This window comes from Penicillium arizonense, assembly GCF_001773325.1.
Source record: "Penicillium arizonense strain CBS 141311 chromosome Unknown PENARI_contig004, whole genome shotgun sequence".
NCBI lineage: Eukaryota > Fungi > Ascomycota > Eurotiomycetes > Eurotiales > Aspergillaceae > Penicillium > Penicillium arizonense.
In genome coordinates, this window is record NW_019173281.1 from 532,251 (window position 1) to 560,233 (window position 27,983).

Here is a 27,983-nt window from a genome sequence, read left to right on the forward strand (position 1 = left end):
GTAGGGTGGAGAAAGACACTCGGAACTACTACTTATTTAGCAGGTGATAGTACAAGTAATTAGGATGAGCGTACAGTACTACCTCTTTCTCACTCCCCGTGATGAACCCAAACAACACCTCCGAATATTTGTACTTCCGCCCGATAACCTACCATATCAGCAACTCCATGGAATATGGCTTTGTTCCTAATAGTCCTCAGGTTGGAATCTCAGGCAGCTCCAGTTGCGCCAAGAATTCCATGCCGAGGGAGGTACAAACTTTGGAGACGGGGGACGTTCGTAAGGAGGCTTTTTCGTTGGCGAGAATAGATCCGACACCAGTGTGTGTGTTGCCACAGCGGTCATCTTAATCAGATGAAGGTAAAAGTCTCATGGTCCCACCGTGGTATTCTGGTACTCCTGGACGAGCCAAGGCATATATTTTAACAAAGATTTATAGTTATGGACTGAGAGTGCTGACATCTGAATTCGTCGTGAGGGTCTCTCTTTGGAGTTCAGCTCTAACCTTCTCCAAGGCTATACTACTCGGAACTTCCAGGTCATCGCTTTCTAGAAGTTCTCCAGGGTATGGATGAACTGTGGGTTTTGTCGGGGACTTGCGATCGTCCGCGACCTGGGCGAATGTATTCTCAGCCAGCTGCGTCGACGGTATATTTTGAAGTAAACGCTGAAGGGTGTTAGGTGTTCCAGGTCCAAAGTATTGACTGCCACCTTATTGTATGCCACGAGGGCGATGAAACGATAATGTGAGAGGATAGTAACAAACGATGGGTTTGAATTGTACATGTGTAATCAAAGTCAAAACATGAACTTGCTGCATTGTAAGGACTAAAAGGCTTGAATGCCAGTTTATACATCTTCTACACATGCTGTCTAAATATAGGTAATAGATATCTTCTCGAGTACTACTCAATACCATATAGCTACAAGAACATATTTCTTTGAGCATCACTCAATATAATAAATCGAGGATAGTACAGTAGTTCGGATAAACCTCCGGTGACCGGATAAACCCAAAATGCCGGGAAACTCCGGGCTCAGGACAGAACGACACAGGCAGATCCCGTGAACGCCCCCGATATTTTCTTGCGCCGAGTGGCTTCTCGTTTATGACGTTCGTTTCTGTTTCTTTACGCTCTACACGACGAGCAATTGCCAGATCCATTGGCCAAACCCCTTGTTGTCTGAGTCATCCCTTCAGTTCTCTCCCGGTCACCTCGAATAAAAATAATTGCCGTGCCCCCACCATCCCCCACCACGAAATCTATCCCCGCCGCACTCACTTTTCCTCCCTACACTCCGATTCGATAGACACAATGGGCAAGGACAAGGGACCTTCTTTCAACCTCAAGACCCCCAAGGGCACCAAGGACTGGTCTGGGTCCGACGCCCTCCTCCGAGACCGCATCTTCACGACCATCTCGAACGTCTTCAAGCGCCACGGCGGTACCGCCCTCGACACTCCGGTCTTTGAGCTGCGTGAGATCCTGGCTGGCAAGTATGGCGAGGACTCCAAGCTCATCTACGACCTGCAGGACCAGGGCGGCGAGATCTGCTCGCTGCGCTACGACCTGACAGTCCCATTTGCGCGCTGGCTCGCCATGAACAGCGACGTCCGCAGCATCAAGCGGTACCACATCGCCAAGGTCTACCGCCGTGACCAGCCCGCCGTCAGCAAGGGCCGCATGCGCGAGTTCTACCAGTGTGACTTCGATATCGCCGGTACCTTCGACCCGATGGTGCCCGACGCCGAGATCCTGCGCATTGTCAGCGAGGTCTTCGAGGAGCTGGGATGGAGCGGCCGCTACACGATCAAGCTCAACCACCGCAAGATCCTGGATGGCGTCTTTGCCGTTTGCGGTGTGCCGGAGGACAAGATCCGGCCTATCTCCAGTGCCGTCGACAAGTTGGACAAGATGCCGTGGGCGGATGTGCGCAAGGAGATGGTTGATGATAAGGGTCTTGATGGCGAGGTTGCGGACCGCATTGAGAAATACGTTATGAACAAGGGCTCGCGCGAGTTGCTCGACACCCTGCTCAAGGACGAGACTCTCAACGCCAATGTCACTGCCAAGGCCGGTCTGGAGGATATGGCCCTGATGATGGACTACCTGGAGGCATTTGGCGTGCTGGACAAGGTCTCCTTCGACATGTCTCTGGCCCGTGGTCTGGACTACTACACCGGTGTCATCTACGAGGTTGTCACCGAGGGTTCTGCCGGTGTGCAGGCCGACGCCCCGGAGGCACAGAAGGCACAGAAGTCCAGCAAGAAGGACAAGTCCAAGAACTCCGAGGACGACGACCGCTCCAACGACCCCACTCTCGGTGTTGGCAGTGTCGCCGCCGGTGGCCGCTACGATAACCTGGTTGGCATGTTCCTTCCCAAGGCGCAGATTCCTTGCGTTGGTATCTCCTTCGGTGTCGACCGTATCTTCTCTATCACCAAGGCACGTCTCGAGCGCGAGCAGAGCATCGATGCTCTGCGCAGCAGCGAGGTTGATGCCTACGTCATGGCTTTCGGTGGCAAGGGCTTCAGCGGTATGCTCAAGGAGCGTATGGAGATCTGCCAGAAGCTGTGGAGCGCTGGCGTCAAGGTAAGATTACATTACTATCATTTCACTATGAACATCTACTAACGTGCCATTTTCCAGGCCGAATTCAACTACAAGCTGAAGCCCAAGCTTCCCCAGCAATTCAAGGCCGCCGAGCAAGGCGCCATCCCGTTCGCTGTCATTCTCGGCGAGGAAGAGCTCGCCGCTGGCAAATGCCGCATCAAAGAAATGGGTCTGCCCGAGGGACACCCCGAGAAGGAGGGTGTCGAGGTTACACTTGACTCGCTGGTCTCAGAGTTGAAAACCCGCCTTTCCAAGAAGTCTGATGGAGCTGTTACCTCTCTAGCGCAGCAGCTGCAGGGAGCTTCCGTTTAAAAAGATACCGTGTCTCTGTGGTTTCATTTCTGTCTATTTTTTTCCCCCTATCTGTGAGCGTGTTTGTCAGAGGGTTTTCTGTTTTCCACAATAAATAGATCTTGCATATTCGAGTTGTTTGCTCGATGGCTTACAAAAAGGATTTCCTGCTTTGTTCTGAGAAAAGAATTTGGCTTCGGCTTTTGAGCTGAGAGTTGGGAGTCGCCCATACAATACCCATCTATTGCATTTTCACTTCGTGCATTCTATAGATATGGCCTCGGCGGCTACATTGATCTTCGCTACCAGTATACAATCCAATCCCACTATACTTAAGGTGGAGGTATAAATTTATATATAGAGGCTCAATGCCCATTCAAGACTAGAAATACACGAAACAAACAAAAGAAAAGATACATATACACTTCCCGCTTCACATTCACCACACATCCCTAATACCCCTCAGCATTCTTCATAAGGAACCCCTTAACGAAAGGCAACCGCTGGATAGTCTCCAAACCTAAACTCCTGGCCCAAGCAACAGGCCCAGACCCCGGAACGGTATACATTTTATGCAACAAATCACAAGCACCGCCAATCTTAGCATTGGGGAGGTATCTCTCCGACGAGTACCGTTCCAAAGTAAGCAGATCACCCACATCCATACCATGCGAGACCGCATACTGAATCGTTCGCGCGAGGGACGCCACATCCGCCAAACCGAGGTTCAAACCCTGGCCCGCGAGCGGGTGAATGACATGCGCGGCATCGCCGACCAGCGCGATGCGGGGCGAGATATACTGCGCTGCGTGGCGGAAGCGGAGAGGGAAGGATGCTACTGTTCCTTCTTGGACGGCTGTTGCTGGGGGTGGGATGTGTGCCGGGAGGGGGGTGTGCTGGATGCGCCAGGTGAGTTCGTCTTGGTGGGACGAGTCTGAGGGGGTGTTGGAAGAGGGCGTGTCCATACCCATCATGTAGGATAGGTCGGTCATGTCCAGGCGGAAGGTGGCGTTGACCATTGCCAGGAAGGATGGGGTTGGGAGGGACTTGAGGTAGGATGCGTGCTCTGGGGTTGTGGACCAGACGAGGGTTGCGTGGTTGTTTGGCAAGGGGAGGAGGGCGATTGGACCGCCTAGGGCTGGGAGGAAGCGTTGGTAGGCTGTGCGCATGTATGCTGGGAAGGGCGGGGTTGATGGGTTGTCTAGGGCGAGGGTTGCGACGACGCCGTGGCGGCCGTAGTCCCAGCCGTGGGTTGGGATGTCTGCGAAGGAGCGGACGGGGCTGTTGATGCCGTCTGCACCGACGAGGAGACGGGCTGCGATGCGGGTTGGGGGGGTTGAGGCGGCGGGGTCTGTTGGTTTGACGGAGAGGACGGGCCAGGCTGAGAGGTCGGGACCTTCCGGTTGGAGGTCGGAGCCGTTCTCGATGGAGGCGACGGTCGAGTTGGAGAAGAGGGAAAGGTTCTCGTCTCCAGACTCGGTAATGCGGCGCAGGAGGGCGCGCACTAGGTTTGCGTTCTCGGTCATCGTTGCTACCGTGCGCATATCTTCGAATGGGGAGGTCTCCATGGACCAGTCAAACGATATTCGGGATCCGGTTTGGCCGTCCCACACCTGCATGTCCTGGTAGTCCTGGATGCGGGCGACATCGAGGTGGTCGTAGGCGCCAATGCTGCGCAGGAAGGATACAGACGAGGGAGTCAAGCTGCTGACCCGGTTTGAGAACTGAGTTGGTTCGAGGTTCCAAGACTGGGCCTTGTGGAGGTCCTGGGTCTCGACGAGGGCGACTTTGAGCTTTGATGTGATAGGCGATGCTCCTGCAATGTAAAAAGTCAGTCAATTGTTTATTTGTATGCATTGCGAGCTGTGCATACGGAGTGCTGCCAGTAACCCTAGGCCGGCGGGCCCGCCGCCAACACAGACGACATCGTAGAGCTCGGGGGCATCTAGTTTAGAGCTGAATCGTCGTCGGCCGGCACTAATGTGTCGGCAAGATGGGCAGACGTATGGCCGGAGAACGGCTCTGGAGATTGGGCGCATTGTGTTTGGTTCTTGGAGGTTGAATCGGATGATCGAAGATAGACATGCGCGGTGCAAACAAGACAAACAACATCAACAACAGCAACAACAGCAACATTTCTTACTTCGTAAAAGCTTCAATATACTATTCATATTCAACAAATTTAAAGTATATGGCAGCTCATTCAGGAACCAAGTAACAGATATGATGGTATTGCGGGTATGAAACACGAAAATAAGCCAGCAAACAAACAGACACGAACTGCTATACCAAACCCAGTCCAAAGAATAGCTCTGATCATTTAAAAGGGTGTCAAAACTGCTTAAACAGCCCCAATAGCAGCCGAATCAGACTCTCGACTGGTCTCTGTATCCTCCATTTCGGCTACAAATCTCTCCCACGTAGAGAGCACATTCTGATAGAACTCAATATGCGAATCGGCAAATGAGCCAAGACTATCGCGGAACTCGACCGCCTTGATGCGTTCAAAGTCGGCCACTTCACGGATGACCTCTTCGTCAAACATTTCCGAAGTGGTCTTGGCAGACTCAACCTCGCGAGTCAATTCGTCAATGCGAAGCTCGAGTTTCCGGACACGCTCACGGCGAGACTGTTCGTGGTCGACACCACGCATGTCTTCCATTTTGGAGCGGATGAAGGAGGCAGGTGAGGATGTGAGCGGGTTGGAGGCATAGTAGGCAGCTGGGTTCGCAGCTAGCGAGTCACGCTCGGTGACGGCTTTATTACGATAGTCGACCAAAGCCTCGAAGTCGAGTTGCTTCTGCTCGCGAGTCTTCAGCAGCGACTTGAGTGACAAGATGTATGCTTCTGTATCACGCAACGAACCAAGATAGTTCTGATCGGTGTGCTCCTTCAGCCCGCGCATTCCGAGCGCAGTCTCTTCCACCGAAGCTGCAAACATCTGTAGCGGCGCCTCGACGGCTGGCTCTAATGGGACAAGCTTGCGGAACTGCATCGCCAGCTCAGAATAGTCCGTCTCCAGGTCTGATTCACGGCGTGCAACGCGCGCAACCGTCTTCTCCACATGCGATAGATCTTCATCTAGCTTATCAGCCTTTTCGCGCACCTCGATAAATCGCCGATCCGGCTTGTGCACTTTGGAGAAGGCGTTGACGAAAGTATCGGTAAAGTTATCAAAGATCCCAGTGGCGGCACCATCTGACCCAGCATTCGTCGTGCCTCGTGTAGCATGCAAACGCATGTGTGCGTTCCAGTCCGCCGATTCCAAGAAGATAGTAAGAAGCGGCGCCCGCCGGAGTACGGGGTGGAGGGTGAGTCGTTTCAAAAAGCGATGCAGCGACCAAGCTCGTCGCGTAGTGAACTCAGGTCCGAACCGGTCTCCGCGCACGTACTCCATCTTGTGCTTGTCCGGGAGGGGCGGGACCGCGCATGCTGGGTATTCGCGGTAGAGAGTTTTGTATAGGAAGTAGAAGTCAGTGAATCGCCGGCGGACAGTAAAGTCGGGTCTTTGGAAGGATTTGAAATCCGTCTATGAGGTTTTAGTTATTGCTTGTTCGGGGATGCTCAGAGTCCGGATGCTAGGCAGCAGTAGCCCCCTCCGCTCCGAGTCAGTAGGTAAGGAGACGAGTACATACGTGTGTGGTGACGAGGTATGAAATGTAGGCGTCTTTTGTTCCGTCATTCTCTTTTAGTGGAGAGTCGACCTGGCACTCCAGCACTCCATCTCCGATACCCGCCAGGTCGACGGCATCGGCCAGCGGGCCGGCCTGGGGTTCTTCGTGAGTAGAGCTCATTCTCCGCTTGCCATTGGAGACATGTTCATGTTCCTGGGATTCCTCGGCATCAGTGCCTGCGGTTGTGGGTCGTGAGACATCGCTTTCTGGATCGTGCTTCCAGGAAACATTATCAAAGTCGTCATGTTGATCCATCGTGGGGGTGGTGTCGGTCGGCTGTGGTCGCCCCGCTGACAGTTATTGGAGCTCCAGTTATGCTAAGCAGAAAATATTTGCAGGAAATGCGTGGAGAGCGATTGGAAAGGACGTAACCAGAGGTGGAGTGGAGGGGGGAGGTTGGAGAGGTCGATGATCGTCAAGGCGGAGTTCCCGAAGCGGGACGTCATCGCTTTATCGGAACTTGGGGATTCTACTGGGCTTTGTTTGAACCTGTGCATCTTTATATTATGCTCGCGACGCTTTTAATTCTTAATAGTAGATATACAAAGAGTTCTGATATTCCGTCTATCGTAATGGCTCTTTTAAATCCGCCCAAAACAATATAGTATATTGACACCGAACGAATGCAAACTATCAACACAGGATCAGGGCTTTTCACGGCCATGGAGAGGTTCATCTTCGCCGTCCTTCTCTGAAATATTGGCCAAGCGATCTCGATATGACTCGTCATCATCACTGAACATTTCCTCGTCACTTTCACCGGCAAATGCATTATACAGTTCTCCACCACGACGCTGTGTCCGACCATATGATCCAGTCATAGGTTGCGTCTCATCCTCATCTTCGATCATTTCAAACTCGTAATCATCGTGGGCAGTGGTACGACGACGCTTGATTCTCTGGAGCTGGAAGTAAACACCCAGTCCAATGAAGAAGACGATGATCATGGCCAAGGAGGCGTAGATCCAGACTTGAGTGCGCTTCGAGGCACCAAAGGTAGGCAGATAGGAGGATAAATAATTAGAAGTGGAGGTAGAGGTTGGAGAGGCGGGTTCCCCAGTACTGATAGGCTCCTTTTCGTCCTCAACAGGCTCTGTGATCGACTCTGTGCCTGTTTGTTGCGGTTTCGTGTTCACGGGCCGGTCGTGGTGATCATCCGGGTTGGCAGGCGCTTCAGTCTTTGTTGGTTCTGCCTCGATACTGGTCGTAGCCACATGAGCATCCTCGTAAGGATGATCGTCGTCGTGTTCATCGGGTAGAGGGTGGAGCTGTTGCTTCGCTCCGTCGACGGCCTCACCCCAGAGGTTGAGTCGCCAATCAATGAATGTCCCCGAGAATTCGTTCACATCGGCGTCTTTCACAATGACTGACCATTCACCCACAGCGGATTCACCCCTAAAATGAGTTAGCAGACAGATCGCACGCAGAAAGGCGAGGCACATACCAGTGAGCAACAGACATAAAAGTCCAATCCTCATAACCACCCGGGTGGTTATCACTTTCGCGGGAAACACTCAGGTGGCTGACAATACCCGCTGGGCTGCGCAGATCAACGCTGATATCGCCGCGGCGGGTGTGGTTGACATTCATGGTAACTGTGACATGCTCAAGCTGAGCCATGTTGGCCGCCTTGGCCTGCTCCGCCGTCACAGTGTAACGGCTGAGAAGACCCTTGTCGCCTTGGGGAATTTCATGGTGGACTCGCAGCCACGGCGAGTTGAACCACGCCTGTGGCTTCACAAGGTCCCAGGTACGAGCACGCTGCACCAAGTTATAAGTATCGACCTTTCCGAATCCCCAGTCGTGGCTGAACTTGCGACCAGATGGCAGCTTCTGCCAGCTATTGTCGTCCTCGCTCACGGGAATCGCGGTCTCAACCATCAGGTACTGCAGATCACGCCAAGTCAGCTCAGGACGTGCGCTGAGCGCAAGCGCCACACTTCCTGCAGCAAGCGGACCGGCTGCGGAGGTACCACCGTGTCCGTTGTAGCACTTATTGGAACCAACGTCGGTGGTATGAATCGCATCGCCTGAGCCGCTACTGTATGCGACAACAAGTTGAGCAGAGCATGATTCGGAGTACGTCGGGTGTTTGCCTTCACGGTCAATGGCACCAACGGTGATACTGTAAATGCTGTTGGTGTACCCATCAAAATTGCAGTTATCCCCGAATTGGGCGCCGTTACCGGCAGCAAAGACGAAAATTGAGCCCTTTCCATCTCGGCCCTTTTGGACACCGTTGGTCATAGCTCGTTTGATCAGGATTCCAGGTGCGTCCATTGTAGCACCGTCATCTGGAGGTCCCCATGAACAGGAATATATATCGTTCTTCTGGTAGGCGTAGTTGATAGCCGCCGCTTCGTCGACATCGTCGATGGGCTTGGACAAGATGCGGATACCCGAGATTTTGCTGTCATATGCAACACCAACACCACAGACATCATTCTTTGATGCTGCAATCTCACCGCAGCATCGAGTACCGTGCTTATCGTCATATAGTCTAGGACGGGGCTCCGGGGTTCCCTCGTTGAAATCAAATGAGCCCTCTGCGAAGTAGTTGGGCTTGAGATCCCTGCTATCCATATCCAGCCCATCATCGACCACTGCGGTGGCAATTCCAGCACCAGTGATACCATCCAGCCACACCCCAGTCACATTGAGGTCATGACCGGGCTGCAGGGTGTTGACAAGATGCCATTGTTCCCTGAAGATCGGATCCTTGATCCCCAGAGTTGACATAGCATGGCTCTGGAACTCGACAATCTTCGCGTCCGCCGACTTCTTTTCTAGCGAAGGATAAGGCACTGATACTGGCGGGATTCGCTTCTGTAGCCGTTGTCTCGCAGGAGCCAGCTTATGCGACCACAACACCCCATCTAAGGGGTCATCACTTGTCCCATCTGAGCCGATGTCATTGCCAGAACGCCGCCGGAGCTTCCTCTTAGTCCGCAAATCATCCAACAGGGTGTCGAAGTCTGCAGTCTGTTCTCGCGGTAAGGAAAATGTGTGGTGACCATCAAGTTCTCCGATCTGGCCTTCGTGGCGAGCCCCGAGAGCTCGGGCGATGTGTGAGGGCGGGGTGGTACCATCGAGGTGAAGGGCAAAGAAGTCGCGGGTTTCTTGGGAGCGCGGGTGTAGATTACCAGAGACTGCGCCTGCCAGTCCCAGGGTGGCAGCAATGCCACCGACAATGCGCATGATGGATCGGATGAAGGGAGTGTTGCGGAGGTCGGCGGTATCGAGGTAGAGGTATCGGTGTACCTAGCAAGCGGTTGCCATGGACGGACCGGGATGATTTAGCGACTCGAATTGGAAACGAAAACAAAGCTCTAACAAAAAGCAAAAGCAGTTGACAGTTGAAGGAGGTGAGAGTTGTGGAGAGTTCGAGGAATAGGAGGATCGTCAGAGGCCACGGGATCTTTATTGAACGCCTATTCACCGTGTTCCACTTCGCTCTTTGGGGCCAATTTGTTACGAAACGTCTTTGTTCTGCAAGCTAAGCTATAAAGGCCACGGTTTCTACTGGGCTTCAGGCGAGACCTGGCTTACGTATATGTACGATACGCCAAACCCGTCCAAGGTCTCGGATGCGATCGACGTCTCCCGCAGTTAAGGTCGCCCCGGGTGTTTCACCCCTAAAACCGGTGGGACAATTCTTAGGCCTGGAGGCAGCTATAAAGTACAGAGAAACTCGGCCAACTAAGTTACTGACTACTTACTTGGGTACTGAAGGCACCACCCGCACAGCCCTGGAGTACTGTAAGCAGAGGCGCAAATACAACTGCAAACCTCGAATAGCTTAAAAGTCCTTGCATCAGTAGGACGAAACAATGAAAGGCCGAGTCATGGAACAGAGCTACTGTATAATTGTAGTGAAGGTGAAGTATAGCACTTAACGTTTACTCTCCACCCGCAACTATAACTTAAGTATGAGGGAGTACATGTCTCGATATAAACCACTTTCTCTCTAACTAACTATAGTTAGACACCAGATAGTAACTAGTAATATATTAACGTTAATCATTACTGTACTGTAAAGGTATCAGACCTCGTAATGCTCGGCCCCGCGAAGGCTGGGGACACCAGCCACCGGGTTATTGTATAGACCTTGCTTGTTAGTCTCGAGTTCTTAAAATCTCTTTCTTCTCTCTCTGATACACTGTTATCTCGTGTATACCTCAACACTTCCCTATCCTCCAACTTTACTGTCTGCTCGGGCAATGCGGTGACTTGCGTCAGGCATCAGACTAAATGCGATCTTGATCCTAGACCGCGATTCCCAACGTGCTCAACTGTGCAACCAGCAGTTGACCAGATTTGCTCAGTTGGGTTTACAATTGCACCTCATACTAGGCACCTATCTTATCGTCCTACTGCTGCCTTGGTCTTGGGCGCAAAGACACGCATCCAAACATGGCCACGACAATGCGCGGATCACCCGATATAGCGAATGGCTCCAATCCTCCTCACATTGCCAACGGGGCGCGAAGAGCCCCCGGAAGCCGCAAAAACAGAGCCGCCATCCCCTCCGACGAGAACTATGAATACGAGGAGCAAGAGGACCCAAACACATCACACAGGAGCACAAAAGGCCTTGGTGCATCGGGATTGGGCAGGTCATTCTCGACAAGAGCCCAAGATTATCCCGAGGGAAATCTGAACTATACCACCCGCAAACCAGTCCCTCCATCGGCTTCAGAGGAACTAGACGATTCCACGACACCGCGCAACCTTCCCACTGAAGACTATCCCTCAGGGCCTAGCGCAGACATGCCACAGATCCAGCAGCCAGTATCACCGCCTGCTCAAGGCTTGGGTACCCCTCCGAGTCGGTCAAACACCACACGTTCGACGAAGAATGTACGAAAAGATTGGGCATCGGACCGATCACCTCTCCAGAAGCTGGAAGTGACCTTGACCGGAATCAGCAAAGAAGAGAAGCGTGCACGGGTACAAGAAGCAGAGATGAAAGCCCGGGAACGGATTGCGCGCCAGAAAGCCGAAAAGGAGAAAGCCGACAAGGAGAAAGACGAATCAATGGCCGCAGTGGCTCGCGAAGCATCAGCACAACGTCCGCGGTCAGAAACGAAACCAGTTCCTGGCCCAGGCAGGAGGGGAGAGCACAGAGATATCCTGGTTGAGGAATCCATGCGCAATGAAGCTGCTGCTATAGCACCACCACCAGCACCACGGCAAACTGGAAGCACCGCCGTGCGTCACAGTCGAACGGTCTCTTCAACTCCTCAGTACGCAGCAATCCGCCGCCCTGAAGACCCCCAATATGCCCGCGCAGAAGCTGCTATCCCAGCATCAGCAAAGATGGGAAATACGCCCAGGCGATCAGTCACAGTGAGCGGGCCTGCAGCAAAGCCAGCTCCTGCCAACAGCATGGGCCCCAGCCGCTCCATGTCCCAAGCAGATCCTCGACCAATGCCACCTACTCTCAGAGCAGAAAGAACGGACGAGCTCCTCACAGCACCTGAAACGCCTCAGGAGAGCGCCGAGTCACAGGCCAAGCCGAAGAAGGCATCTGTATCCTTTGACGTCCCGCCACCTACACCCCCGCCCATCTTCGAATGGAGGAATGCACAGCCTGGTCGGCTTGAAGCGTCTGACTTTGACTTCCAACATGTTGATATGGACCGTGGTAAGGCATGGTGGGAAGGTGGTGGTAGCAAAGATCGCAGGAAGAGCAGGGCTCTTCCTAAGAACTACCAGACCCCTGCTCAGAAGTTGACGGGTAAGAACATTCTTTACTTTCTTATTGAATACTTTACCCCGGAGATAAAGTGACTTTACTAACAAATAGCAGGAGTAACTGGACACAAAAGCTTTGAACCTCGTCTCTTCTTGCGCTGCGGTCCTTTGCTTCGATACACTGGTATCAGTCGAGTTCCAATAGATGGGGCCAGTGGCCCTATCTATAAGGACCTCTGGCGAGGCTCTATAATGATAGTGACCAAAGATTCTCGCTCCTCCTATGAAACCCCACCAACACTACGACTCTTCTCTCAACCAATGGACCTTCTCCCCCCTCCACCAGTGGAAATCAGTCGCGAGGACGGGGTCCAACTAGCCCCCGAATACGTCGACCCAACCGCCGGTCTCATGAAGGTCGGCCGGGACGGACGGCCCCTTTACGTCAAGCCAGTCGAACATGTCGAAGAGCAAGTCGACCTCTCATTCGTCGAAAACGACGACGGCATCTATGAACTCTCACCCAGCCTGATCGACTACACCAGCGAAGGCATGAAACAACCAATCCCGTCCAACCGAATGCATCCTGTCGACGGCGAGACAGCAGGTTTGCACCGGGACATCCCGGGGGTGCGTCTATACGCCGATACCGCAAGAGATGTGACATTCTGGCGATTCAACCTAGAAGTCGAGCTAAGCACAACCCAACAACGAATCGCCTACCGCATCAATCAAGGCCCAGCCCTGGGATTCTGGGTCCCTCCCGCAGGAGAATCCATGAACATAATGTTCCACAGCGGTAATGGATTCAGTCCATCCGCAGACTCAGATCGTGTCTGCGGTCCTGATCCTTTATGGCGAGATATCCTCAACGAGCACCAGACCCGTCCGTTCCATGTTATGATTGGTGGCGGTGATCAGATCTTCAATGACTCCGTTATTACTGAATCTGCTTTTTTCCAGGAATGGATTAAAATTAAAAACGCTGCTGAGAGATATAGTGCGCCGTTTACGCCTGAGTTCCGTGCTGAAATTGAGCAGTTCTATCTCGAGCGCTACGCTGCGTGGTTTTCGCAGGGTTTGTTTTCTTTGGCCAGCTCTCAGATCCCTATGGTTAATATTTGGAATGATCATGAGATCTTTGAAGGGTTTGGGTCTTATCATGATGATTTCATGCAGAGTTCTGTTATTTCTGGGCTTGGGAAGATTGCTTTTAAGTATTATTTGCTTTTCCAGCATCACAGTGTCCCTGATGAGACGGAGGTGGATGAGCCTAGTTGGCTTCTTGGTGCGCATCCTGGTCCATATATTGAGCAGAGGAGCAGGAATCTGTTCATGTCTCTTGGTCGGGGTGTTGCGTTCTTGGGTCTTGACTGCCGTACGGAGCGACGGAGCAATGAGGTCCTCAGTGAAGAGACCTGCGATCTGTTGTGGGATCGGTGCCACAGGGAGATTATGAAGGGTGAAACAAAGCATTTGATTGTGCTTTCCAGTGTTCCTGTTGCCTACCCTCGGGTGGCGATGCTCAAGAGTTACATGAACAGCCGCAAATCCCTTGGCAAGTCTGGTGTTCTTGGTGGCCTTGTCAATCGATCTGGTGGAAATGTGGAGGTCTTCGATGATCACTGGGCTGGCAAGCACCTGAAGTCTGAAAGAACCTGGTTGGTCGAGGATCTCCAGGATTTGGCTGCAGAGAAGTCAATCCGGGTTACGATTCTAAGGTAAGACTGACCGTCTCCAAATCATGAAATATACGAGCTAACTTGATATCTTTAGTGGTGACGTCCACCTCGCTGCTATTGGGCAGTTCTACTCGAACCCTAAGTTGGATGTTGCCAAAGACCAGGATTACCGCTACATGCCAAATGTCATCTCCTCTGCCATTGCAGATATCCCCGAAACTGATCTTATTTCGGACATGCTTAACAAGCGGAACACGGTCCACCACATGGACTCAAACACAGACGAGGACGTCATTCCCATATTCACCGAAGATGTGAATGGCAAGCCTCGAAACAACAAGCGGCTACTCCCTCGTCGAAACTGGTGCTCTATCCGCGAGTATCAACCGGGCTCTACTCCGCCTGATACGCCCGAGTCAGAGATGACAGCAACCCCAGAGCCCCGTGCTGGCATGCTACAGCGGACTCTATCGCTGGGTCGAGGAGACAAGGGAACCACCGGACCCGGAAAGCCAGGTCTTCTCAGACGACTCTCGAACCGCGGACCACCACCCACACGAACAATGAGCTTCAACCGCGGCGACGAAGACGCCTTCAACCGCCGTGCCAGCGTGGATAACCACTCCCAACCCGTCGAAAGCGGAGACAGCTACTTTCCCCCAGCAGCCGCACCACCAAGACCAGGAACCTTCCACCGAAGACCAACGAACCTGAGCCAGAAAGCCGCAAAGAAAGCCGCAAAAGCAGGCCACGATGGCGCAGGCGCCTTCATCAACCTCGAAGGCGGGCTAGCCATAACCCTAAACCTAGAAATCAGCTCAGCAGACCCAGCCGGCATAACAGTACCGTATAAACTACTCGTACCAGCACTACGCTACAACGGCACCGAATACGACCCCCCACCAACACAGATCGTCAAGGGCTGGCGAAAATTCCTCCCACGACGAAACAAGCGCGACGCCGAGAAACGTGCTAACGGCGACGCTGACGATAATCTCAGCGATGACGATGAACAAGATGATTACGAGGACCCTGACCTTATCAATAATACCCGCGCCAATGCTGCCACTAGTCATCCACAGTACGAGGGATACCCTGGGAGTGAGGAGGATTCTGAGGGCGAGGTTCCTCAGCGATCGCCGCCGCATATGATGGCTGCGCAGCATTCGCGTTCGCCGGAGTATGAGGAGAAGCAGGAGCAGGAGCATGATCGTCCCAGGAAGAAGAAGTGGTTTGGGGTGATCTAACCTTGGAATGTACTATACTGACTTGGCCATTTGTGGTGGCTTTTCTTCTTTGTTATCTTATGACTTGTATGGATTTGAATGACTTGGGGGTTTTTTTGTTATTTTTTGTTAGATGATTCCCCGACTTCATGAGTGTGTTTCAAGTTATGTTGGATTTGATGTAAGTTAGTATAGATGCTTTATAAGAACAGCCATATACTGTAAGTTACTACTTGAGGGTTGGGTATTCACAGCAGAGTATACATTGATCAGAATGTGTTATCATACTCCACACGGTAAAATAACCTAAAGATATCAAGATATCAGATATCAGTACTCTGTGACTGAAGTATAGACGGCAACGGAAATGAGGCCTCGGGGTGAGCTGATGCTGACATCAGCGGTCTCGACCGCTCACGTGACCCTTGCTTAGAAACCGAGTCTGGACACAAAGACCTGATTAATCGAGTTCAAGCGTTCGCCAATTGCATATCTTTTTACTCAGTTCGCGTGGTCTGGATACCTCGGAAGCCCACAGAATCCATTCGTCTACTGGTCCAGAGTCTGATCTCATTGCCCGGTTATCAATCATTCAATCACCTAATCCTGGTCCCCACTGCCCCTCCGAAAAAAGAATATTATAACCTCCCCTCCCTCTTCCGAGATCAACCACCAAGCTGTTTTCCTCAACTTTTCGTCGCTTTCCTTCCGCTCTCCGTTCTATCGGATTGACTGCCGCCGCGGCCACTACCTTACATCAACAATCTCCTCCTTCGGCCTCGGTCTTCTCCAAGTCTCTACCGACGCCGTTGCGCGTCAATTGCACAAACTCCGCCAGAATGGTGCACTCTAAAGTAGTCAGTAAGTGCTGTGTCAAGGGATGAGATCAATTGATTCATATCCCGCAATTCCGTCAATATCCTCCACAAGTCTAACACCCTTTCTCCAGTTATTGGCTCCGGCCCTGGTGCGCACACCGCCGCCATCTACCTTTCCCGCGCCGAGCTCCAGCCCGTCCTCTACGAGGGCATGCTCGCCAACGGCACCGCCGCCGGCGGCCAGCTCACGACGACCACTGACGTCGAGAACTTCCCCGGATTCCCCAAGGGCATCGGCGGCGCCGAACTGATGGACAACATGCGCGCCCAGTCCGAGCGCTTCGGCACCGAGATCATCACGGAGACCATCTCCAAGCTGGACCTCTCGCAACGGCCCTTCAAGATGTGGACTGAGTGGAGCGATGGCCCCAATGACGCACCCGCCCGCACCGCCGACGCCGTCATCATCGCCACAGGCGCCAACGCCCGCCGCCTGAACCTGCCCGGCGAGGAGACCTACTGGCAGAACGGAATCAGCGCCTGTGCTGTCTGCGATGGCGCTGTGCCCATCTTCCGTAACAAGCCCCTGTACGTTATCGGTGGTGGTGACTCCGCCGCTGAGGAGGCCATGTTCCTGGCCAAGTACGGTAGCAACGTGACCGTCCTCGTCCGCAAGGACAAGCTCCGTGCTTCCAAGGTTATGGCTGAGCGCCTGCTTGCTCACCCCAAGTGTACTGTTCGCTTCAACACCGTTGCCACTGAGGTCCTCGGTGAGAACAAGCCTAACGGCCTCATGACCCACCTCCGTGTTAAGGACGTCGTCTCGAACAAGGAGGAGGTCGTTGATGCTAATGGTTTGTTCTACGCCGTTGGCCACGACCCCGCCAACGCCCTTGTTAAGGGCCAGCTCAACCTCGACGAGGATGGATACGTTGTCACCCAGCCCGGCACCAGCTTCACCAGCGTGGAGGGTGTCTTCGCTTGCGGTGATGTCCAGGACAAGCGTTACCGCCAGGCCATCACCAGTGCCGGTAAGTTATATCCTTTAACATTCTCTGGAAATGCAATTTGCTAACTAATTCTACAGGATCCGGCTGTGTCGCCGCTCTGGAAGCCGAGAAGTTCCTCTCGGAGACCGAGACTCACGCCCCCGCCGTGGAGACCAAGGCCCCCGCCGATGCTCCCGCCGAGTACAAGTCCAACCCTCTGCTTTAAACGCCCTAACTATACACATACATCCTCCGTTTCACCTTTCCTTCCTCCCTTCCATTGTCATGATACATGAACCATGATTCATCAGCTTGATTATCGAGGTTTTTCCTTGTTCTAGACTTATCTGTTATGCGATACATTCATATTAAATTCCCCATGCACAATACACTTTGATCTTGAATAGATGATGGAGTTTACACTCTCTGTTAATCTTACTGTTGCTTTTTTTTCACCTCCGTTCTTTGCGCATATCTCATGTTGGAGCGGGAAACAAAACTGTTGTTTATCATCTAGAGGTAGATATAGATGAAGAATATCACCCTTCGCTTATCATTTTGTACTTCCTACAGTAGCACATCTCAGGTGTACGGTTACAAAAACAAGCGATAGTAACTACTTAAACATTTCTCATTCATTGACGTCAAGGCTAAATCTATACTGTCACAATGACTCTCCATCCAAGAGCTAACATACTCAAAACACCTAACTCCCCAGTCTAAACAGAGCACCCACGAAGATAGCATAAGAAAAAGAAAGAAAAAGCAAGAACCAACTAACGTCCACCAGCACTACCACTGGCACCAGAATCAATCGGAAAAGCAGGTGCAAGAACAGGAACAGACATCCCACCCCCCTCACTTAAATCCTTAGGCATAACCCAAGTATCAAACGGATTCAGCGCACACCACCGATCCTTAACCTCAAAAGTCCTACGCTCCCATTCAGCAACGGTAATCTTCCAACTCTCCCACGCCTCAGCATTGTCACGCCGATTTCCCTCCACCTTATCCAGATACGGCTGTTTAATATCCGGACTGGCAGTCCGCCACATCTGGCCCAGCGCAGCGCGGATCTCGTCACGGGGAGCCTTTGCATTTGGGTTGTTGGATGATGTACGCCGGGCTTGGTCGCATGCGTCGCGACATTGGGTCCAGTAGTCCTTTTGATAGAAGAGGAAGGGGTTCAGGCCTGATTTTGTGGGGCGCGGAGGGGCGGGCCCTAGTTCTGAGTAGATGTTTATCCAGAGGGCCTGGTCGTAAGCGTCTTTGCGGGATTTTTCCGTTGAGATTGGTTTTCTGGAGGATGAAGTTGAGGGCTTGGGTTGGATTGTTGTTGCGGTGGTGGGTGTTTCGGTTGAGGAGGAGATTGATGAGCTTCCTTTTCTTTTTCTGGTCGTTGTACCATTTGGTGATGAAGATTTGCTGCGCGTGAACTTGGTTTTGTCGTTCTTGTCTGGGACCAGTGGGTGCGCCATTTCGATTGGTCCTACTACTGACTCGACGATTTCTGAGGCAGCGCGGATTCCTGATAGGTAGGCTCCGTGGACGGTGGCTGGGTGCGTGCCGCAGGTGGCTTCTCCGGCGAAGTGGAGGTTGCCGATTGATTTGGCCATTAAGTCGTAGTCGTCTGGGAAGGCGGCTGCAGCTACGTATGAATAACTGCCGTATGTGAAGGGATCTTGGCCCCAGCGGGTGACAATTGTCTCGAGGGGATCGGGCACAACGGTGTGCGTAAAGACGTTTCGAAGTTGGCCAGTAACCTCGCTGATTATTTCTTCGTCTGGTGTGGACTCTGCCTGGTGAGCTGCGTCACCGGTCATGAGAGCGATCAAGACTGGAAGACCAGTGGTCTTCATGACATTCCAGAACATGTAGAAGCGGCCTCGGTTTGCCGCATAGTCTTCTTGGACCATGCTAGCGGGGTTGGTTGGTTCACGGAGAAGGCCGAACATGTCTCGCTTCGTGTCCCAGAACGGCTCCTCAAACACCAAGATCACCTTGTTCATGACTCCGAATCCCAGTCTGTCGATTGCACCGCGCTTCCAGTCTGGAAGTGGAGGTTGGAAGCTGATATTTTGCCGTTTCAGCACTCCGAGGGAGCCTGAAAATACAACGTGATCTGCCATGAAGTTCTCGCCATCCTCACACTGAATGACCGCCTTTTTGTTGCTGCCGGACCCATGTTCATTGTAGGAGATGTTGGTGACAATCTTCTTGGTACGGACATCGAGTTTTTCAGGAAGCATGTACAATCCATAGGGTAGTTCTTGGTAACCACCAACAACCTGTGAATGTTCACCCTCAAACTCATTTCCGATATCTTGGTCCCAACTTGAAAGACTGAGCTTATTGACATTGCATGCATTGGCGTACTCGAGATTAGCGAAATGCCAGTTCATCAAGCGCATATCCTTAGGTGTCACTGGAAGCATGCGCTCGTACTGCTTGACACCCTCATCCATAACTGCACCCAATGTCTGCTGAGGCTTCTGCTTGGCAATCTCGTCCAGCTCTATTGTATCGTTCACAGTGTAACCAGGGTTCAAGTTCCACCCGGTAAGCTGACAAGTCAAAGCCGCTGGATTCTCGTCAGAATGCTCCACAAGATCAGCCGCTGCGTCGGTGGCTGGTCTGATATCCGCAGTCTTGTGTTTTAACCCGCGACGGACTCGCTTGGTAGGTACCAGGAGATCAGTCGTTCCAGCTGCCCTTGCTTCTTCCCATTGTCGAACAGTGAGTCCGTCGTCCACTACCGACTCGCGACCAGTATCAATCATGTCTCGATCGCCCTCGGCAGTTGGCACGATCACTGCCTTGCGGCGGTAGACTCCAGTCCGTTCCAGTACATCATTGTAAAGTTTCTCTGCCATTGCATCTTGGACTTCATCCACGGGTGATCCGTCGGTATCATATATTGTCGAAACATCTCGTATCTTGTGGTAGTGAAGAGCCAGCTGGCCACGAACGATCGCGTCCAGGGGATTGCCGTGATCGAAACCAACAATGATTTGCGCGCCCATCTCTGCCTTGGGAACAAGCCCCTCAGGCAAAGTTTTGGATTCGAGACTGTGCAAGGGATGTGAGTAAATGCGGCCGCCAACTCTGCGACGTCCCTCGAGGACAATGACCCGAGGTAATGCATTTTCATTCCGATATTGGCGGAAAAGACTTTGCAGCTGGCGTGCACATCCCAAGCCAGACATTCCAGCTCCAATTACAACAATTGTCGGTCCCTCCTTTCGTCTTCCGCGCTTGGGCTTCACTGGGGACAATGGTGCCTCCACGCAGCCGAAGTTGATGTAGCCATTCCGAACAAGCCAGTCGTAAGCAAATGATGCCAGGTTCATCCATCGATAGTCTTTTGCACATCCGAGCGCTTCTTCCCTTGTAACAGCCACCATGGGATTTCTTCCCCACAGTAGCAGTATTCCATTTCGTAGGTTGAGGTAAATTGTGACGTGAACGTGACAAAGGTGGTCTTGTAAAAATTCTTGTTCCTTTCGATGAAGGGCATACGGATTGAGCCGAGATGCATAAGCTGCTTGAATGCATTGCCTGCCATACACCGAAGAAGGGATCTTGGGAGGAATTGACGCTCGTGGCCGACATTTGGATAAATCGACTTTCCCGCTCTCCAGCACGTTCGGCCCAAAGATAACTGAGGTACTAGGAATTGATTGTAAAGGAACAGGAGGAGGGGACATGGATGTCTTTGGTTCAAATGAAGATGTCGCATCGGTTGAGGTAGTCGAATCATTTGGCGTGCTGCTACTGCCTCCAGTATACAGCCTCTCCGCCGACCCCGCGATATTAGCGCCATCAGATATGAATGTCTGTATATTTGGATCAATTCGTTCCAGATTTCCCCAGCCGATTGATGGAGCATCCGCTTCGAGAGTTCTGTGTATGAGACGCAGCCGCTTCACAGATGATTGTGGACATGAATGATTAGATTGAAACCCTTCTTGGCCTTGAATGGTGTTAACAGGACCTGGAACATATTGGTTCATGTATGAATCTTGCCCCGGAGGCATTCCAGCCACGGGCTGAAACGGCATCTCCGCACCATGCATGTCCGTACACGGATATCTGTAGTGCCGATGCCTTGAAAGGAGTGTGTCGATTGAAATCGAAAGAAAAGAGAAAGAAAGAAAAGATCACGCCCGGAAGGCGCAATTGTTAACTAGTGGGCCGTCCTATCCCGTAGACTGCGTGGATATCATACGTTGAGGCTGTCACCCATGATATGGTTCGCAAAGGAAAACGATCTGCGCAAGGCGGAGGTGCACTGGCAGGGCTGAATGAGGATACTAGAATTGCATTAGATTGTACGATCAACGTGGGATGCGAGGTACGGAGGTATGGAGGTATGAAGGTATTGCAATGATGAAGGTCGAAGCACGGACATACATTACCCCTTCCCACAAACCCTACCCAGAGAACGAGAAGGACCGAAGTCCATCAAACGGTATTAAAAACGTCAACTTGTATGAATTGAATCGCGAGACCTGGTGAAGCGCAGTGATAGATGACAGAGTAGAAAACCCTGGCTTGACTCGGGAGCGGGGCGTATTTCTCAGTCCGGCGCCGCACTTCAACTTCACACTTTACAACGGACATGCTTCAATCTATACCATTTATTTCTTTACTAATGTTCAGCTAGGTCGGACATGAGCGTGCAGACCATAAGTCTCGCCATCTCCTTCCGCAAATCCATCCGAGTCATTATCAGTGAACTCGTCGTGGTATGACCGCCTGTTCGAGTTCTTCCAACCCGGTTGATCACTGTCACTGTCGTCACCCAAGACCAAATCAACATTGTCATCATCGGTGAATCCAATGCGTTCCTCCTCATCGCGTGCAAGGATAGTGGCCGCTTTGTTCACAGCGGGGTCCTCAGAGAAAGCGTGGTGAGGGCGATGGGCTGCATGATCAGCCTCAAGAGATCCTCGAATCTCTTCACGCTCCTTGGCTTCGAGCTCCTTTGCGCGAGCCAAAGTCCTAAAAAGAGAAGAGAGTCAGCATGGGTCCCGGGTATAACAGAATAATGGGTGCAAACCTTTGGTATATGTACCAGCCGGTAAATATTCCAATACTGACTGTAACGATAATACTGCAGATATTTACGGCCTTCGATCCCACGCTCATCTGCTCACCCTTCTCAGAGAGTAAACGAATGCGACTTCCGATGAACGTCGGAACCAACAACTTGGGGGAGATGATTGCCGTCGCAAGTCCGTACATCAATGGCTGCACTGTAGGAAAGGTGGACACAGCTCCATTGCAGATTGAATATGGCAGTGGACATAAACGAATCATGCAAAGGAGTTTGAGTCCATCATACTTCAGTGTCAGGGACAGCGCGGCAAATCTCTTGTCGCGTTCCATAAGGCGATTGACAAATCCAGAGAGGATCGTTCGCGAAACATAGAATGAGACAGTTGATCCGAGAATCGTTGCGGAAGCGTAGATCAGCCATCTATAGAAATCGCAAGTCAGCCTGTATTCACTCCATTGAAAAGAGCGTCTCTTACCCTTTCCATACACCAAAGATTAAACCAGCCGCTGTCCCAAAAGTAGACCAACCCACGAGCGGCGGAAATGAGACAAAAAAGACACATAGCCATAGAATGAAGGCCGCGAGCCAAGATTTCTCCCACTCTTCCGCGACCGAGCCAAGCCAGACGAACAGTTTCCCTGATAACACCAAGAAGGCGACACCAGATGCGCCGATGAACAAGGATGCGATAACGGTGGCAATCTTCTTCGGCAAAGTCATTTCTTCCCATATCGTGTTCATACGATGATACAGCTCTGTTCCGCGATGGACAATTTGGCCCCAAGTGCTAGCCTGACCATCGGACCAGCCCGAATTGCGCCTCCCTGCGCGGCTCCAAGGGGGATGAACATCGCTGCTGGGAGAAGAAGGTATAGGATCCGGAGATGAAGGTGACAGAGATAGCGCCCTAACGGTGGACTGGTAGTCTGCAGGCATTGTGAAGCGTGGTGATTATCTGGGTACGGGATGTTCGGATCCGGGGAGGGGAACTAGGTGATCGGCACAATCCAGAAGACCCAACAAAGAAAAGGGCGTTATAAGGCCCTGATACTGAGACCGAACATGAAGAGAAGATGGAGGAAAAGCCAAGGCAGAAAGTTCAAGTCCAGATTACAAGCGGATCCGCCGGACTCGGGTGTTTACCCTGATCGACATCTCGACGTATCCCGGAGGCCCCACACACCGCCCAATCTATAGATTTACCGCCCTCCTAATTAGGAATAACCTACGCTCTGTTCCAGGCCACAGGATTACATGTGTCGTTTTTACCTTGGATTTTGTGTTATCTTTTATACGTTTCTTTCTAACATTATCACATGGCCAAGTTATACCGTGTTGCTTTTCTAGTTTTCTTACTGACTCCTTTGTTCGATCTCCCTGAGCAATGCCAACCCAAGGGTCCATAGTTTCTGCTGGCAGTATCCATAATGATTCAGATTTGTAAGCTCGTAAATACTTAAGAGTAGGCTCTGTTGTATCAATATAGTTATTTCAGGGGCTTCGACAGAGTACTGACATGTTTATACAGCCAGGTTCAATGATCTTGGGTAATTTGAGTCCCCTCATCTACCTATGTTAGGTCCCTACTTGAAACGGAGCCAATATGACACCTATGCAGAATTTCTTAACAGCTAATGAAGATATTAATTTCTGCTAATTTGATAAACTTATCATATTAGGGATAATTTATGTTCATGGTGTGGCTTAGTGAAGATGTTGAAGCTCCCTACTTACGGAGCTAAGCTCAGGTGTATCCCCAGTGTTGATCCCTTTCTCCGCCCTCACTTTCCCCCCTCCTTTGTTTGTATTTCAGCCACGTCTGCACATTCACGCCCAACTCCATTCCATCGCTTTCGGAGATCAGTGGGTCGCGATGCGATGTAATTCCTGACATCGCCTTATATCCCTTTCGCGACTCGTCAGCCTAATAACCCCCTTATCAATTTCACAACAGAAGTCAGCTTATCAGAGTATGGGGCTGTGCCTCTGACATTCTATCCCAGTTTCGTCAATAAGCTCATCGAATCGCACTGCGCTTTGTGCCTCCCCTCCAGGATCTCCCCCGCTTGGTATCCCGGCTTACTCGATCTCCTTGGCTCGCATCAGCACAACATACGCCATGGTCTCCGACGAGCTACTGGAGAAATGTCTCCCAATCCTCCAGGATCTGGATTTAGATGAAGAAGAGCAGGTGGAAAAGGTGGAGGACTTCTTGCGCGCAAACACAACACTGTCAGGTCCGCCCTTGGAGAACGCGGTATTGGACATCCTCTGGCGGCATCGGAACCGCAACCAGCCAGACTCGTCCCCTCCGCCTCGGCATACAGTAATTCGCCGCTCATCGCCTGCGCCATGGCAGATGGCTCGATCATCGACACCGTTGTCGCCCCATTCAAACCTCGGAACAAGCCCCGGGAGTACCTCGTGGGTGCAGAGCTCGCGCGGGGCATTTGCGCGGCCCCCGCTCTCCTCAACCGTTTCTCCGTTTACCTCCCCGCGACCCTCACCCAGGCTTGCTCTTGCGCAGCCAATACCTCATTCGCCAAATCTAAATGCCTACGAGTTTTCGGACCAGAGTCAGATTTCCGACTTCTATGGAGATCTCGGGAGCGATAGCAATATCGACTGGCTAGTTGCTGATGATGCCAACAGCACGACGTCGTCCGCGGGTGGTCTCAGCACACCTGGGGCTCTCAGTGCCACTGCGGTCGAGTTTGTGCCCGATATGAGCCCACATGATATCCTGCGCACGGTGCTGGGCGACAAGCGATCAAACGATGAAATCGAAGCGGCCTTGGAAGCCAACAGTTATGATCTCGGGGCCACCATTGCGTCTCTTTCACAAGATCTGGAGACTGAAGCAATCGCAAAGCAACATGATGACGGTCGTGTCTTGGTTGGCAAGTCTATGACGATGGAGCAAGTGCGTCCAGTCACTCCATTAGGTAGTAGTCGCAGCCCTGTGGTCTGTAAGTACTGGCTGTCTACTGGGCAATGCCTTCGGGCAGATTGTCGGTTCAGTCATGACTTGACCACTCATGTGTGCAAGTAAGTTTTGGAGAGAGAATGATTGTTTCTTGGACTAACATTGCTAGGTATTGGGTCATGGGAAACTGTCTAGCTGGTGACGGCTGTCCCTTTTCGCATGATCCTTCGGCGCTCATCACCAATCTCAGCGTCACAGATGGCAGTCGGCCAAATTCGCCACTAAATGGCTCACCATTCCAGGTAGACAGCGGCTCTGATGCATTTCCGCCTCTGGGACCCGCAGATCCGGGTGATCAGTGGGCAAACCAGTATATCGGCAGATACCCTGGCCACCTTTCTGCTTACCAAGGGAGCAAATATGCTCCTCCAGGCTTACATCCCGGAATTGGTAGACGAACTGGAAGCGCAACTCACCTTGGTCGCCCTAACTCTCGTCCAAATAGCCGTCATCAGCACCGGGAATTGAATCCCGCAGCTCCATCTGTAGACGACCCAGATGCCTTCCCAACGCTTGCCGCAGGCAGTGCAAAGAGCGCTGGAAAGAAACACCACGGCAAGCGAGGAGGCCATAACCGCGAGGCTAACTCGAGCAAAGAAAACATTCCTTCATCTTTAGCTGACGTTGTTCGAATGACTCCCTCTCCTGCCCCGGGGAAGAAATCCGGCAACAGAAGCAAAGACCCAAAGGGCCGTGAGAGCAGCGCCGCAGCTCAGTCGATTCTACCTCCGCAGAACATCCCCTGGCTTGAGACAGGGAGTCGCGCCAATCAGCAATATATCAAGTACCGAACAGAGGCAATTCGCCATGGCACTGTGCGGAACAAGTTCCTTCAGAGGTGAGCTTTCGCCAGTTCTGTTTTTCCCGAGCCTTAACTGACATTTACTAGCGCTGCCCAAGCATGGAACAGAAACGATGCACGAGCTGCCAAGGCGTTGTCACTACGAGGCCAGGCAGAGAATGATGCGATGCGCAGGTGCCATCGAGAGGCTGCACGCCAGCTTTACGAAGAGCGCAACTCGCATCTCACGCACAAGGGCCTAGATGGATCTTCCGAGGAACTTTATGTTGACCTGCATGGTCTCCATCCAGAGGAAGCCATCGAATACCTCGAGAAGATCCTCCTCAAACACGCAAGAGAGGGTCTTCGAGTAGTGTATGCCATCACAGGCACAGGGCACCATTCAAAGAACGGCAAAGATAAAATCGGCAAGGCCGTCAAAGCATGGCTGAACGAGTGGCGGTACCTCTTCCGGGAATTCAGCGTGCCCGGTGAGCGAGGCGGTTATGTCGGAGGCATCCTCGGCATAGATCCAACCAGCTATGACAAGTCGCTGGCCAAAGATCTTGCCAGGGAAGAATCGGAGGCAAACGCTGGCGGAGATCCTCCCGCCCTGGCCATGGGCAAGATTCAATTACTCAAGCGCGAAGACATAGAAACTTAAGATCGATGGCCTGGCATGCCATTCGACTCGATGCGTCAAAGCGGCATGATACCCATCAGTACCAATCTTTCTCTATTCAAAATCAAGAACTTTCTGGATATTCAACTTCAACCTTTGATTAGATGGCTGAACCGAGCAGGCAGAATAAGTTGGAAGTATCAATTGGCGGGTTCTTTGCTGGCCACTTCTGTCAAGCATTGCATGCTCAAATCGCTTTAGCTTGCCTCTATCAGCAACAATGGGAAAAAGGAAATAAATGCAATTTATCGAGATAGTTCTCTCTACTCAATCTTGCACATATCCTAAGCCCAGCGATGCCATATCAAAACAGTGTATCATGCATAATATATGAACAAACTCACTCAACCCTATTCAGGCTCCTGATGCTCCCACTTCCCCCTCAACTCCACAACATTAACTCCACACTCCTCGGCCTTCCTAACAATAGCCTTAGCCTTCGTAGCAACAGGAACATCAATCATCTTCCCATCAAGCGTCCAAGCGCCCCGTCCAGCCTTCGCAGCCTTCTCGTCAGCAACAACAACCCTAATAGCCCACTCCGTCTCAACAGCATCCGGCCCAAAAACCTCATCCGCAACCTTCACCTGACTAGGATGAATACACTGCTTCCCATTAAACCCAAGCCGCCGCCCATCAAGACATTCCTCCCGAAGCACAGCAGGCGGCTTCCCATCACCGCTCTCAGACTTGAATGCCGTGCACACGAGGTCGATGGTCGAGGGGAGTTCGGCCGCGCGCGCTGCTGTTGCGATTGCTGAGCGCGCGAAGAGGAATTCGCGCAGTGATGGTGTGCGCGTTATACTCAGGTCTAGGGCAAAGTCTTCTGCGGCGAAGATTAGACCTTGCAGGAGGGGCGTTGCGGCACAGATTTGGGTTAGGTTTGTTAGAGATTTGGCGGATTCAACCAGGGCCAGGAGGGAAATTGGGGGTCTTGGGGTTCCGGTTTGGGGTTGTTGGGATAGTGTGTGGTTTATCACGTCTGAGACGAAGGTTAGGTCTGAGGCGGAGTTTACTTTTGGGATGACGATTGTTGAGAGGTTTGGGGATTGGAGCTATAAGATGGGTTTGTCAGTATATACTCATACTCATACTTCTGCGTGTGGGGTTTGGAAGGGGAGGGGTTGTAAACGTACGACTTCTGTCAGATCGCCCAGTGCGAGCCCACTATCCACCGAATTGATTCGGACGGCGCGTTCGCGGATTCCCGTGGGTGCCGCTTGGTCGATTGCTCTCCGCACTAGTGAGCGGGCTTCTGCTTTCATGTGTGGAGTTACGCTGTCTTCGAGGTCATAGGCGACGCAGTCGGCTGTGAGGGAGCGCGACTTGTCGAGGAAGCGCTGGGAGGATCCCGGGACTGGCGTAGCGGTTAGTCCTTCTTTTGTTCTTTTGGAGCTTGCGGGTGAAATGCGGGGAAGAGATAGCTTGGGAGCTTACCGTAGAGGAGGGAACGGCGCAGAGTGTTGCGGGCTGCCATTAT

At 52.1% G+C, this 27,983-nt stretch overlaps 10 protein-coding genes across 10 annotated transcripts; 4 read left to right on the forward strand and 6 right to left on the reverse strand.

Moving 5' to 3' along the window:
* Positions 1-1,316: 1,316 nt before the first annotated feature.
* PENARI_c004G05504 (histidine--tRNA ligase) lies at positions 1,317-2,927 on the forward strand (the record flags this gene model as incomplete). Its single annotated transcript, XM_022629141.1, has 2 exons — positions 1,317-2,594; positions 2,652-2,927. 2 exons carry the CDS (start codon positions 1,317-1,319, stop codon positions 2,925-2,927), a joined length of 1,554 nt encoding a protein of 517 aa, XP_022490873.1.
* A 431-nt stretch (positions 2,928-3,358) lies between these two features.
* PENARI_c004G00224 (putative ubiquinone biosynthesis monooxgenase (Coq6)) lies at positions 3,359-4,945 on the reverse strand (the record flags this gene model as incomplete). The annotated part of the gene is made up of 2 exons (XM_022628873.1): positions 3,359-4,722; positions 4,780-4,945. 2 exons carry the CDS (start codon positions 4,943-4,945, stop codon positions 3,359-3,361), a joined length of 1,530 nt encoding a protein of 509 aa, XP_022491191.1.
* A 302-nt stretch (positions 4,946-5,247) lies between these two features.
* Positions 5,248-6,835, reverse strand: PENARI_c004G07455 (sorting nexin-4; the record flags this gene model as incomplete). The annotated part of the gene is made up of 2 exons (XM_022629238.1): positions 5,248-6,435; positions 6,542-6,835. 2 exons carry the CDS (start codon positions 6,833-6,835, stop codon positions 5,248-5,250), a joined length of 1,482 nt encoding a protein of 493 aa, XP_022491170.1.
* Positions 6,836-7,224: 389 nt separating this feature from the next.
* kexB (kexin kexB) lies at positions 7,225-9,778 on the reverse strand (the record flags this gene model as incomplete). Its single annotated transcript, XM_022628946.1, has 2 exons — positions 7,225-7,975; positions 8,025-9,778. 2 exons carry the CDS (start codon positions 9,776-9,778, stop codon positions 7,225-7,227), a joined length of 2,505 nt encoding a protein of 834 aa, XP_022490963.1.
* A 1,215-nt stretch (positions 9,779-10,993) lies between these two features.
* On the forward strand, positions 10,994-15,206 carry PENARI_c004G09662 (uncharacterized protein; the record flags this gene model as incomplete). Its single annotated transcript, XM_022629358.1, has 3 exons — positions 10,994-12,320; positions 12,393-13,998; positions 14,054-15,206. The coding sequence occupies 3 exons, from the start codon at positions 10,994-10,996 to the stop codon at positions 15,204-15,206; spliced, it is 4,086 nt and encodes a 1,361-aa protein (XP_022490689.1).
* An 818-nt stretch (positions 15,207-16,024) lies between these two features.
* trr1 (thioredoxin-disulfide reductase TRR1) lies at positions 16,025-17,218 on the forward strand (the record flags this gene model as incomplete). Its single annotated transcript, XM_022629163.1, has 3 exons — positions 16,025-16,046; positions 16,135-17,034; positions 17,091-17,218. The coding sequence occupies 3 exons, from the start codon at positions 16,025-16,027 to the stop codon at positions 17,216-17,218; spliced, it is 1,050 nt and encodes a 349-aa protein (XP_022491259.1).
* A 550-nt stretch (positions 17,219-17,768) lies between these two features.
* On the reverse strand, positions 17,769-20,396 carry aof2 (putative lysine-specific histone demethylase Aof2; the record flags this gene model as incomplete). The annotated part of the gene is made up of 1 exon (XM_022629307.1): positions 17,769-20,396. One exon carries the CDS (start codon positions 20,394-20,396, stop codon positions 17,769-17,771), a length of 2,628 nt encoding a protein of 875 aa, XP_022490877.1.
* A 1,254-nt stretch (positions 20,397-21,650) lies between these two features.
* On the reverse strand, positions 21,651-22,990 carry PENARI_c004G03798 (TVP38/TMEM64 family protein; the record flags this gene model as incomplete). Its single annotated transcript, XM_022629054.1, has 3 exons — positions 21,651-21,996; positions 22,070-22,474; positions 22,530-22,990. 3 exons carry the CDS (start codon positions 22,988-22,990, stop codon positions 21,651-21,653), a joined length of 1,212 nt encoding a protein of 403 aa, XP_022491012.1.
* Positions 22,991-24,173: 1,183 nt separating this feature from the next.
* PENARI_c004G08280 (CCCH zinc finger and SMR domain protein) lies at positions 24,174-26,485 on the forward strand (the record flags this gene model as incomplete). Its single annotated transcript, XM_022629282.1, has 3 exons — positions 24,174-25,102; positions 25,150-25,878; positions 25,930-26,485. 3 exons carry the CDS (start codon positions 24,174-24,176, stop codon positions 26,483-26,485), a joined length of 2,214 nt encoding a protein of 737 aa, XP_022490882.1.
* A 368-nt stretch (positions 26,486-26,853) lies between these two features.
* Positions 26,854-27,980, reverse strand: PENARI_c004G10998 (HpcH/HpaI aldolase/citrate lyase family protein; the record flags this gene model as incomplete). Its single annotated transcript, XM_022629425.1, has 3 exons — positions 26,854-27,558; positions 27,640-27,860; positions 27,941-27,980. 3 exons carry the CDS (start codon positions 27,978-27,980, stop codon positions 26,854-26,856), a joined length of 966 nt encoding a protein of 321 aa, XP_022490725.1.
* Between the last annotated feature and the right edge of the window lie 3 nt (positions 27,981-27,983).